Source organism: Lithobates pipiens, unplaced genomic scaffold, assembly GCF_037356315.1.
Source record: "Lithobates pipiens isolate NorthernLeopardFrog02 unplaced genomic scaffold, aLitPip1_a1.2 Scaffold_27, whole genome shotgun sequence".
Lineage (NCBI taxonomy): Eukaryota > Metazoa > Chordata > Amphibia > Anura > Ranidae > Lithobates > Lithobates pipiens.
Window position 1 is genome coordinate 142,456,633 of NW_027507788.1, and position 12,678 is coordinate 142,469,310.

Genomic DNA, 12,678 nt, shown 5'->3' on the forward strand with positions numbered 1-12,678 from the left:
TACATTTTTTGGGGTTTAAAATCATTTTGATTATAGGCACTCGTTTATTATGGTTTCATTGTACTGATATTCCTCTTTTTTAGTTATATTAATTTTTATTTAATTGAATTAATATACACAATTTTTGGTACATATTTTTATTTAATGTTGCACCTATACTTAGCAATTGTTTTCTCTATCAAACATTGCACATTTTGTGTATGTTTGATAATTATATGGTTCATTCAGTACTGTCATTATATGTCTTGGTGATGTATATTTTCACCATATGCATATTATATATACATTTCCAGTTTCCAACACTATGTATGTATATATACACATGTTTCGGTCATACACATTGTCGCATAGGTTCTAGTCCCATATCGGAACTCCCATTTTTGATTTGCGATCTTGTTTTCTCTAAACACCGCATCTAATGTGAAAATTTGAGGGACTATTATCTAGCACCATTATCGCTGTTTGTTTGGCTTTAAGATCAGGCAGAGATTTGCAATATTTTTCTCCTTTTTTCTTCCGTTTTTTTTTTTATTTATTTTTTAAATTCCCTCTCATAACATGGGATGATTAGCTGTTTTTGCCATCAGTTAAGATGGCGCTGGAGGCCGGATCTCGCATCTCAGAACGAGGTCCGGGCATAAATAGGTGGTGCGTTGCCCGTTCCCCATTGATAACGTCACCTATGACGAAACGCGTCTGGGAAGGTACGCAGTGACGCCACCACGCTCTTTGAGGGGAGGACGGGAGGCTTTGTTTGAATGCCGGCCGGCGTTTTTCAGTTCCGCTTTCAATGCTGACCTAAGAAATTGTTCCATGCAAGTGTGATTCTTTTATCTTAATAAAATACCCAAACGTTTTTACGCTATGGAAGCATCTCTTTTTCCTTAATGGGGTTACCGGAGACATATGTGACCACTGATCATTGGAGTTTTAAAGGCTGCGATATTTATATGGACTGTCGCAATACATATTTGCACAAATGAGAAGAATTTAAACAGTGTGTGACACCCTCCTTACTGTCCACGTGCTGCCTTCAACAATTGAAAGGCCCCCAGTGTTAGACCCCTTTCACACCAAGGACGTTTTGCAGGTGCTATAGCATTAGACATAGCGCCTGCAATCTGCCCTCAAACTGCTGCTCCATTCACTCCAGTGTGAAAGCCCCATGGCTTTCACACTGGAGCAGTGCGCCGGCAGGACGTCAGGAAAAGTCCTGCCAACAGCTTCTTTGGAGTGGTGTGTTTACCGCTCCTCCACCACTGCTCCCCATTGAAATCAATGGGGCAGCACTGCATTACTGCCAGCAAAACACCGCTATTGCAGGCGGATTTAACCCTTTCTCGGCTGCTAGGGGGGGTAAAAGTGCCCCGCTAGCGGCCAAAAAGCGATGCAAATCCGGCGGTAAAACGCCGCTAAAAATAGTGGCTTTTATTGCCCACCCTATGGGCAGCTTGGTGTGAAAGCCGTCTTAGTAACAGGCATTGCTTCTATGGTTAATTGGTAATTTTGCACCGTATCATTCATCTGATTACAGCACAGCACTATTTTTATTACTTATTTCCTGAGCTAGAGCACCTGAAAACCACCCCACTGTGAAAGGGGTCTTAAAGTTGGGATTAGAGTTGAGTGGCCCCAACCTCCCAAGGGGAGGACTCTACAAGGAAGCTGTTGGATGCACGTTGCTCCATACTGTCCATCCTGGGACAGTGAAAGGCCGCACCTGTAAGGATGTAGCAGTAGAGAGTCAGAGCTGAAGACAGTTTAGCGTATGAGCACGAGGACTGTGTGTTTGACGGTCTGGAGGACCAAAGGCAGGAGGCCTAAGCAGATATATTGCAGAGAAGAGCCACAAGGTAGAGTACAGTTTGCTTTTGCATGTTTATGGTGAGAAACCCTGCAAGGGAAACCATTCTGCTGCGAAACTTTGTTCGGTAAAAAAGTGGGCAGAAAATACACCCCCCCCCCCCAAAAAAAAAAAAAAAAAAAACTAACTTTGTGAAGTGGACTGGACTCACTGTTTGTCACTACCAATGAGCAAAAATCCCCCAAATCTGTATAAAAATTGTACAGTCACATCAGTCCCTGCATTCAAGGGCTTTACAATCTAAGGTCACCTCACATTCAGACAGACATACATATACTAAAGCCAATTACCCTACCAGCATGTCTGGAGTGTGGGAGGAAACCAGAATACCTGGAGGAAACCCATGCAGGCACATGGAGAACATGCAAACTGTGCAGCTAGTGTTGTGGTTGAGATTTGAACCAATGACCCTAGTGCCTTCAATTAGACATTGTGGGAACTGTTGTACTAAAACTGGGAGTGTGCAAAAACTGGTGCAGCTGTGGATTGAAACCAATCAGCTTTCAGTTTTTTTTTTTATTATTAATAGCTTAAAAATGTAACAAGCTGATTGGCCATGCACAACTACACAAGATTTTGCCCTCCCCAGTTTTAAGAAATAAATCCCTGTATGTCCAAGGAAATGCAGCACAATGCAAAGTGGGTCAAATGCAGCCTCTGAACTGCCATGTTTACGCCTCTATCAAAGAGAACACATTGCAAATCTGCAATCTGAATGCAGGGCCAGAACGGGAAAACACCCATCAATAAGAGCAGTTTACAAATGTAAATTTCTTAGGCCCCTTTCACACTGAGAAGTTTTTCCAGGTGCTTTTGAGCTAAACAAACATTGCGCCTGTAAAGCACCTGAAAAACACCTCCCCTGCAGTCTCAGTGTGAAAGCCTGAGGGCTTTCACATCAAGGCGATGCACTGGCAGGACATAAAAAAAAAAAAAAAAAAAAAAAAAAAAACACCCACACACACCCCCCACCAGCAGCATCTTTGGAGCAGTGAAGGAGCAACATATACACTGCTCCTACCCATTGAACTGAGTGGGCACCGCTGCAGAACTGCCGGCAAAGCGCTGCTGCAGTGGCTCTTTGCGGGTTATTGTAACCTTTTTACAGCCGCTAGTGGGGTTTAAAAAGCGCCCACAAGAGGCCAAAAATCCCCCACAAAAGTGGTAAAATGCCACAAAAATAGTGCCGCTTTACCGCCTATGACACCGACGCCCCCGTGTGAAAGGGGCTTAACAGTTAGTTAACCAATAATAACCACACAAAATTATAGAGTCAACTAGCAACTGATCAATGTTTAACTGACAGAACACCATAAACAGGACCTCAGTGTTATTAAAAAACACTCCTACACACAAGCTCTATAGTTTTGCCAGTAAAGGGCAAGGTAGTTCAAATATTTGCCTCGGCTTGTAACCATGACTGTAAAAGATAAAATGTTGTTATACATCTGCGCCGCAGTTTACTTTGTATGAGCAATTCTTAAAAGAAAGCACAGAAAAAGAAGATCCTTTTAGAGAGACAGACAGTCTAGAGGTCTTCCATAAGGGCCTGGTCACACCAAGTGTGTTGGGCAAGCTTGTCCTGCACAATCTCAACGAAACACACACACACACACACACACACACACTCCAGAACAGGTTATATCATGGTTGGTTACTAATAAAGAACTTCCACTAACATCCCAATGTCAAGGACATTCTAGGTCAGGGATCTGCAACTAGCAGACCTCCAAAACTACAGTTACAAAACTACAAGTACCATCACGCCCCTGCCTCTGAATTTCATGCTTATGGCTGTCGGAGTCTTGCTATGCCTTATGGGATTTGTAGTTCTGCAACAGCTGGAGGTCTGCTAATTGCATATCCCTGTTCTAGGTGAATGACGTTCAGAGTTGCTGAATCTGCCTTAACCACTTGCCGACCGCCGCACGACGATGTACGTCGACAGAATGGCACGGGCAGGCATAAGGGCTTACATGTACGTCCTTGCCTGCCCGCCGGTCGGGGGCCCGATCGGGCCCCCGCCCGGTGCCTGCGGCGGTCGGTATTCGTTCGGGAGCGATCCCGGACGAGGGGACGGCCATTCATTCATGGCCACCCCCTCGCGATCGCTCCCGACGAATGAAAATGTCCCGTGACATCACTTCCTCTCCTGTAATGTAAACACAGGAGAGGAAGTGATGTATTCTCTCCTCCGTGTCGGTATTTTTCGTTCCGGCACCGAGGAGAGAGCATCAGTGAGTTGCACAAGCACTACACTACACAGTAGAACATGCCAGGCACACTCACACCCCCCCCCCCTTTACCCCCCGATCACCCCCAATTACCCCTGCCCCCCCAGTCACAGTGACACCAATTGCTTTTTTTTTTTTTTTTTTTGCATTGGTGTCATTTGTGACTGTAATAACTGTTAGGGCAGTTAGGGTTAGCCCCCTTTAGTTCTAATGTGCCCCCCTAACCCCCCCAATAAAGGTTTAACCCCGTGATCACCCCCCGTCGCCAGTGTCACTAAGGCTGGGTTCACATTGCAGCGGTTTATGAGAACGAATGTGATTCGCACCGCACTGCAGTGCAAATCACATCCGATCTCTGTGCGATTCGAGTTCAGCCATACAGATAGTATGGCTGAATTCGTGTCGCACCCGCCGCAAATTCGCACGGGACCCTTTTTTTGGCCCGCAGCAGAATCGGATCGCATGGGTGTTCACACCATGCGATCCGAGTTTGCAGATCGCACTGCGATATGCGAACTGATCTGGGGGTGTCATTAACATTTCACTGACACTCCCAGCAGTTCGCATAGGGCAGTGTGAACTGCCACCGGGAGGCATGCGATGCGGGAACCCGCCGCGGATTCATGGCGTTCCCGCAGCGCTCCAGTGTGAACCCAGCCTAATAAGCGATCGTTTTTCTGATCGCTGTATTAGTGTCACAGGTGACGCTAGTTAGGCAGGTAGGTATTTAGGTTCGCCGCAGCTTTTTATAGCGCCAGGGACCCCCCCATATACTACCGCATAAAGCCCCCTGATTGCCCCCTAGTTAACCCTTTCACCAGTGATCACCATATAACTGTTACAGGTGACGCTGGTTGGTTAGTTATTTTTTTTTATAGTTTCAGGGCACCCGCCATTTATTACCTAGTCTCACTAGTGTACCCCTAAATTTAGGGGTGTCTACTTTCCAAAATGGGGTCATTTGGGGGGGGGGTTTGTGCCATCTTGGCATTTTATGGCCTTCAAAACTGTAACGCCCTTAGAAAGCCTGAAGGCGGTGCTTGGTTTTCGGGGCCCCGTATGCGGCTAGGCTCCCAAAAAGTCCCACATATGTGGTATCCCCGTACTCAGGAGAAGCAGCAGAATTTATTTTGGGGTGTCATTTCACATATGCCCATGGCATGCGTGAGCAATATATCATTTAGTGACAACTTTGTGAAAAAAAAAAAAAAAAAAAAAAGTTTGTAAATTTTCCCGCAACTTGTGGCAAAATATAAAATATTCCATGGACTCAAAATGCCTCTCAGCAAATAGCTTGGGGTGTCTACTTTCTAAAATGGGGTCATTTGTGGGGGTTTTGTGCCATCTTGGCATTTTATGGCCTTCAAAACTTTAATAGGTAGTGAGAAGTGAAATCAAAAATTTACGCCCTTAGAAAGCCTGAAGGCGGTGCTTGGTTTTCGGGGCCCCGTACGCGGCTAGGCTCCCAAAAAGTCCCACATATGTGGTATTCCCGTACTCAGGAGAAGCAGCAGAATTTATTTTGGGGTGTCATTTCACATATGCCCATAGCATGTGTGAGCAATATATCATTTAGTGACAACTTTGTGTAAAAAAAAAAAAAAAAAAAAATTTTTTGTCATTATTCAATCGCTTGAGGCAAAAAAATAAAATATTCAATGGGCTCAACATGCCACTTATCAATTTCCTTAGGGGGTCTACTTTCCAAAATGGGGTCATTTGGGGGGGTTTTGTACTGCCCTGCCATTTTAGCACCTCAAGAAATGAGATAGGCAGTCGTAAACTAAAAGCTGCGTAAATTCCAGAAAACGTACCTTAGTTTGTAGATGTGACAACTTTTGCGCAAACCAATAAATATACAATTATTTACTTTTTTTTTTACCAAAGACATGTGGCTGAATACATTTTGGCCTAAATGTATGACTAAAATTGAGTTTATTGGATTTTTCTAATAACAAAAAGTAGAAAATATCATTTTTCAAAATTTGCGGTCTTTTTACATTTATATCGCAAAAAATAAAAATTGCAGAGGCAATCAAATACCATCAAAAGAAAGCTCTATTTGTGGGAAGAAAAGGACGCAAATTTTGTTTGGGTACAACATTGCATGACCGCGCAATTACCAGTTAAAGCAGCGCAGTGCCAAATTGTAAAAAGACCTCTGGTCATTTACCAGCAAAATGGTCCGGTCTGAAGGTGGTTAAACGTGCATTCAAGCACCATTTCTTAAGCATACTTTTACAGTAGCAGCATGGTAAGAACATGCAAGGTTGACTGCAATGGATAGGTGATCAAACAATGTCTGTGTTAAGTTTGTCAAAGCCAAAAAAATAAAATAGGAATATGGGCACCGCTGGATGGATTTTTTGCGTTAGCAGTAAAAACGTGACTCAAAAGCCAGGTTTTACAGCCTCCTTGTCACCTGTAACAAGGCGCCCCCCCCCCCTCCCACACACACACACACACACACACACACACACACACACACACACTTTTTGGCTTGGCATGACACAGAGCAACGTAAAACACATGCATGTATAGAGCTCTATCCACTCCATTTTAAAATAATGGAGAGTTGCTAGGAAGTCAGGGAAGTGGCAAAAATGCAGGCAAACCGTTTTGTTTTTTCCCCACCTGTGTGAACAAATCTTAAGGTTACACTTGTAACAAAAAAAAAAAAAAGGCTTCTTTTGTTTGCCTGGATTTAACCACTTGCTTACTGGGTACCTAAACACCCCCCCCCCCCCAGACCAATTTTCAGATTTTAGCGCTGTCACTCTTTGAATGACAAATTGCGCAGGCATACAAACACTGTACCCAAATGAAAGTTTTAGCATTTTTTTGCCCACAAATAGAGCCTTCTTTTGGTGATATTTGATCACCGCTGTTTTAAAAAAAAAAAAAAAAAAAAAAAAAAGGGTTTGTTAAATTTTGCAAACAGGCAATTTTTCTCCTTCATTGATGTACGCTGATGAGCACTAATTGGCAGCACTGCTAGGTGGCACTGGCAGGCAGTGCTTGTGGGCACATATGAGGTAGCGTCGCCTCTTCCTCTTTGGGACTGATGTCCCTTCAAACAGAGCCAGCGATTGGCTCCCTCCCCCCCTTCCCACGCTGTCAGCGTGAGAAAGAAAAAAAAAAAAAAAGGATTACCAATCCTCTGTTTATATCACATGATTAGCTGTCATTGGCTGACAGCTGATCACGTGGTAAGGGGCCTAGATTGGCCCCTTACTCGGATCTGTGATCACCTGAGTCTCATTTACTCAGGTGATCACAGCACACACCGCTCACCCCCTTCAGGGGGGCGTGGCCAGCTTTGAAAGGGGAGGATGTCTATTGACGGCCTCCTGGCAAAGCAGATCCGCATTGTAGCCATCATTCGGCTATAGCGCAGACCTGAACAGGTTAAAGTGGTTGTAAACCCTTCCATATAGGGGGGGGGGGGGGGGGCATTCTCAGGTGATGCACAGATAACATTAATCCTCCTACATTAGTTGTATAGGTCCATCTGCAGTCTTCTCTTTACATCCATTCAAAGTGCTGAATTTATAAAGCATGTCTAAGAGTTCAGAAAAAAAAATAAAGGGGGGGGGGGGGGTGGAGAGCCAAGTTACACGCTACAGAGCCCAGTGAGGAGAGGTCTGAGAGCTGATTGGAGGGACACCCCCTCCACAAAGGAACAGAGCTGATGCTGGATGTCCCTCCCCTGTCACCATCTTTCTCTTGTCAGGAAAACCTGTCAGAAATGATTCATGTGGATACCAGAGGAATGAAGCAGACAGTAATGACACCCTCTTTGAGTCAAGTACACACTATAGAGGGGTATTCCTTTTTCAGATTTCATGCCCGAGGTTTACAACCACTTTAAAATAATGTGGTCGGTGGGCAGAGGGTGGACACTGTCCGCCTCTTTCACATAGGCTTAGAATTGAAGTAAAATGACAAACATGGGTTGGCGCAGCTACAACACATAAAGCTACCCTAATGCCACCTCTGGTTTCCAAATTGTCACAAGGAGACATGAATGCTGTAAAATGCTTTACAAATGTGCTGCAAAACACAAAGACAAGGTCCCATCTGCCTGCCATTGTTTTAATTACCTAGTGTGAAGGCAAGGAACGTTGGGTGGGGAGGGAGAGAAGGAAAAAAAAAAAAATTATATTATATATCTATCCCACAACCCCACCACTTGTTTTTACTGCATCTCTAAGCCCATGTGGAAGAGGCCTAGGTGTGCAAGTCTCTACTGCCTCTCTCAAAAGTGATCTGTAGATTACTTTTCAGAGGGCAGAAGACCAGTGGTTCTACTGCTCCCTCCCAACGCCTGTTTTTTTTGTCAAAATGAAATTGGGTGCGGTGCCCAGTCACAGCTCGGGTCAGCAGGGGGCATTGTCACAAACTTGTTTTGGCTGAAAGCCAGGGGGGCAAACCACACGCATTTGCAGGTTTACACAATCACAGAACTCTGTACTGTGACCAGCAATCTGGCTGTGTCTTTGCCCCGAAAAATCAGGGATAAAAAAAATAAATAAAAAAAGGGAGCAAGATAGCAATGTAAAATCAGCACACATTACAAATTGTAAGACACATAGTTAACCCCTTTATTACCCCTTGATGTTAACCCCTTCCCAGCCAGTGTCATTAGTTCAGTGACAGTGTGCAGTATTATTGTCAGTTAGTGACCCTCCCAGATAGTGTTTGCAAGCGCCAGATTGGCACCACCCAATCACTGTCACACTTAGGCTTGGTTCACACAGGGGCAACACGACTTTTGGAGGCGACTTGGACACGACTTACAACACTACTTTAAGTCGCCCCAGGCCAGGCGACTTGCTGTGGCCAATCAGAGAAAAAGAGCTCTCGGGGGGGGGGGGCTCCTTTTGAGAGCTGATAATTCTCTGAGAGTCGCCTCCGTATAGACGGAGATCCGACTTGGAGGCGACCTCCATTGAAATCAATGGGTACAAGTTGCCTACAAGTCGGATTGAAGTAGTACAGGAACCTTTTCTGAAGTCGGAGCGACTTCAGTAGTGTGCATTAAGACGGCTCTCATTCTCTTACATTGATTTCTACATGTTGTGCAATTTGAGGTGGCCTGGGGCAACTTGAAGTCAGATTTGAGTCGCCCCTGTGTGAACCAGCTTATAGTGATTGGCATCAAAGGAGCGAAAATACACATTGAGATTTTTTATTTATTAAAAACAAACATGTAGCAGAAGACATTTTGGCCTAAATTTATGAAGAAACTTGATTCATTGAATGTTTTCTAACAAAGTAGAAAATACAGTTTTTTTTTTTTAACTTCATGCATAGAAAGCATGAAAGTAAAATATTGAGCCTCTAAAGCCAATTTAAACCCTTTGCGCATTGCCCTTTAGAGGGTTTTAGATGGATGGCGGCAGGGCTTATGAGCATGTGACCGCTGTGATTGGCTGTCATGGCGATCACATGATCAGAAAGCTCCCAATCACTTCTTGCTTTCCGTTAGGAGCTAGTAACTGTGCTGGGAGCATGCCATCGGCACAGCTGTGTCTGAAAATATGTGGCCGATCGATGCCAAGGCCCACATATTGTCAGCGGCTAGGTGTTAAGGGAGTACCCCCCCTATTATGTCTTCTACAGTCTAATCTCAACTGTGTCATGGGCACCCGAGTTCTACAGGTTAGCAAAAATAAGCTCTACCCCTCAAGTCTTCATTCACACAGATGCGTGTGCATTTTGTGCATGGAAAGCGGGTCCTCCCTGGCACAGCTAAAAGGTTGTGCTTAAAGTACGCACCTACTTGCATTTAGATGCATCCAATGACTATGTGTGTACATAAACTCCATTACACAAAAAAAAAAAATGTGCCGAAATGTGCAGAGCTAGGTGCCTCCATGTCCTACTTTTTTTTTTCTGTACAATGCTAAATGCAGCACACATTCCCAATTATAGACACTGATGTGCCCACAGTGCTGTGTTTTAATGCGTAGAAAACAATACATGTGACATTTTAAATGCCCGTGTGAATGAGCCCCTTACCAGTTGTTAAAAAGTGGGGGTCAACTGCGCAGTCCAGGGATGAGGGCGATTCACGTTCTCCCCCCCCCCCCGCTCAGGACCCTACGGCACGGGGGGGGGGGGGGGCACACTCAAGACCCTACGGCACGGGGGGGGGGGGCACACTCAAGACCCTACGGCACGGGGGGGGGGGCACACTCAAGACCCTACGGCACGGGGGGGGGGGGGGCACACTCAAGACCCTACGGCACGGGGGGGGGGGGGGCACACTCTCAAGACCCTACGGCACGGGGGGGGGGGGGGCACACACTCAAGACCCTACGGCACGGGGGGGGGGGGGGCACACACTCAAGACCCTACGGCACGGGGGGGGGGGGGGCACACACTCAAGACCCTACGGCACGGGGGGGGGGGGGCACACACTCAAGACCCTACGGCACGGGGGGGGGGGGGGGCACACACTCAAGACCCTACGGCACGGGGGGGGGGGGGCACACACTCAAGACCCTACGGCACGGGGGGGGGGGGGCACACACTCAAGACCCTACGGCACGGGGGGGGGGGGCACACACTCAAGACCCTACGGCACGGGGGGGGGGGGGCACACACTCAAGACCCTACGGCACGGGGGGGGGGGGGGCACACACTCAAGACCCTACGGCACGGGGGGGGGGCACACACTCAAGACCCTACGGCACGGGGGGGCACACTCAAGACCAGATACTACAGGGGGGGGGGGGGGGGGGCGCACTCAGGACCTGACGCCATGGAGGGCACTAATTCAATTAAGAGCTTTGCTGGCCATCAAGAGGCCAACTAAGACCACAAATCCTCCCCACCCCCCGATGGTGTACTTACCCTGTAGCTGGGCTGACAAGGCTTCTTGCTGCTGCTTAAATTTCATCGCCTGGACCTCGGAGCTCCGGGCTTTGTCCTGCACGTAGTTATATAAGTAGAGCCCGCCGCCCAGTCCCAGCACGGCCAGCAGGCACAAGGTGGTATGGAGAAGACTCTTCTGCCTCCTGCTGCACACTCCGGTGCCCATGATCGGACCCACCGAGATCCGGGGCTCTTCACTCTGCCATCCGCCCCCAGCACAGCTCAGGTCACCAACACACCCCAGCGGGCTCCTCCGGTCATCCTCATCCCCTCCTCTACAATCTCCGGATTTCTACTTCTTCCTAAATCCAGATCGGTGCAGTCACTGGCAGATCTCCTCCTTCACCATCGCCCGATCTCCCCTCCGATGCCCGGATCTCACCCGATCTCCCCTCCGATGCCCGGTTCTCACCCGATTTCTCCTCCGCTGCCCGGATCTCACCCGGTCCCGATCTCCCGTCCGCTGCCCGGATCTCACTCTGTCCCGATCTCCCGTCCGCTGCCCGGATCTCACTCTGTCCCGATCTCCCCCCTCCGCTGCCAGGATCTCACCCAGTCCTCACCGCTTCCCAAACTTGCAACATTTTCAAAGAGGAAGCAGCGCTGACACAAGCGAGTGGCAGGAGCGCCGGCCAATGGGAGGTCCGGGAAGAGACAGAACTACGGTGGAGGGGCAGGGCTTCAATTAAAGGGCTCAGCCGTTAACCCTTTCCTCCCATCAGTGTTACCCACATGGGCCAACAGAGTAAACGAACTTGTCATTTGTATCATTGTTTGGGGACAAATAGAGCTTTATTTTGGTGGTATTTAAAGCGGGAGTCTGCCGGGAGTCCGCCGTTTTTTTTTTTTTTTAAAAGCCAGCAGCTACAAATACTGCAGCTGCTGACTTTTAAAATAATGACACTTACCCGCCCATCGCGCCCGCGATGTCGGCACCCGAAGCCGATAGCTCGATCGTCTCTCGGGTGCTGTTGCCGCCATCTTGGGTATGGGAATCAGGAAGTGCAGCCTTTCGGCTTCATTTCCCGGTTCCCTACTGTGCATGCGCGAGTCGCGCTGCGCAATAAGGATGGTCCCCGCTGTCTCTGGGATCCGTGTGTTTCCCAGCAGGCAGTGGGGGACCTTCGGAAAGGAGCGTAGATTCTGCGGAAAGGGGCGTACCTTCTGCAGAATCTACGCCGGAAGTGGGTGCAGATACCTGTACTGTACAGGTAGCTGCACCCCCCTCCCCCCTGAAAGGTGCCAATTGTGGCTCCAGAGGGGGGGGTTCCAATGAGCGGAAGGTCCACTTTAGGGTGGACCTCCGCTTTATTTACCACTGGGTTTTTTATTTTTTGCTAAATAAACTAAAAAAAGGCAGAAAATTTTGAAAAAAAAAAAGTTTTTCTTAGTTTCTGTTATAACATTTTTTAAATAAGTAATTTTTCTCCTTCACTGATGGGCACTGATAGGCGGCACTAATATGCAGCACTGATGGGCATTGATAGGCAGCACTGATTGGCAGCTTTTATGGGCACGGATATGTGGCAATGATAGGCACTGATGAGGAGGCACAGATATGCAGCACTGATGAGCACTGATAGGCAGCATAGCTATGCCCTGAGAGGCGGAACTGATGGGCAGCACTTATGGGCACTGATAGGCAACAATAATGGGCACTGAGGGACCACACTGATTAGGCGGCACTGATGGGCACCG

The 12,678-nt window shown here is 47.4% G+C and overlaps 1 protein-coding gene across 1 annotated transcript in view; it reads right to left on the reverse strand.

The window, feature by feature from the left end:
* LOC143932986 (uncharacterized) overlaps positions 1-11,608 on the reverse strand; it is a 163,622-nt gene extending 152,014 nt beyond the window's left edge. Inside the window, 1 exon segment of the mRNA XM_077455909.1 lies at positions 10,960-11,608. Coding sequence (XP_077312035.1) covers positions 10,960-11,146 — 187 coding nt within the window. The 5' untranslated portion in view covers positions 11,147-11,608.
* Between the last annotated feature and the right edge of the window lie 1,070 nt (positions 11,609-12,678).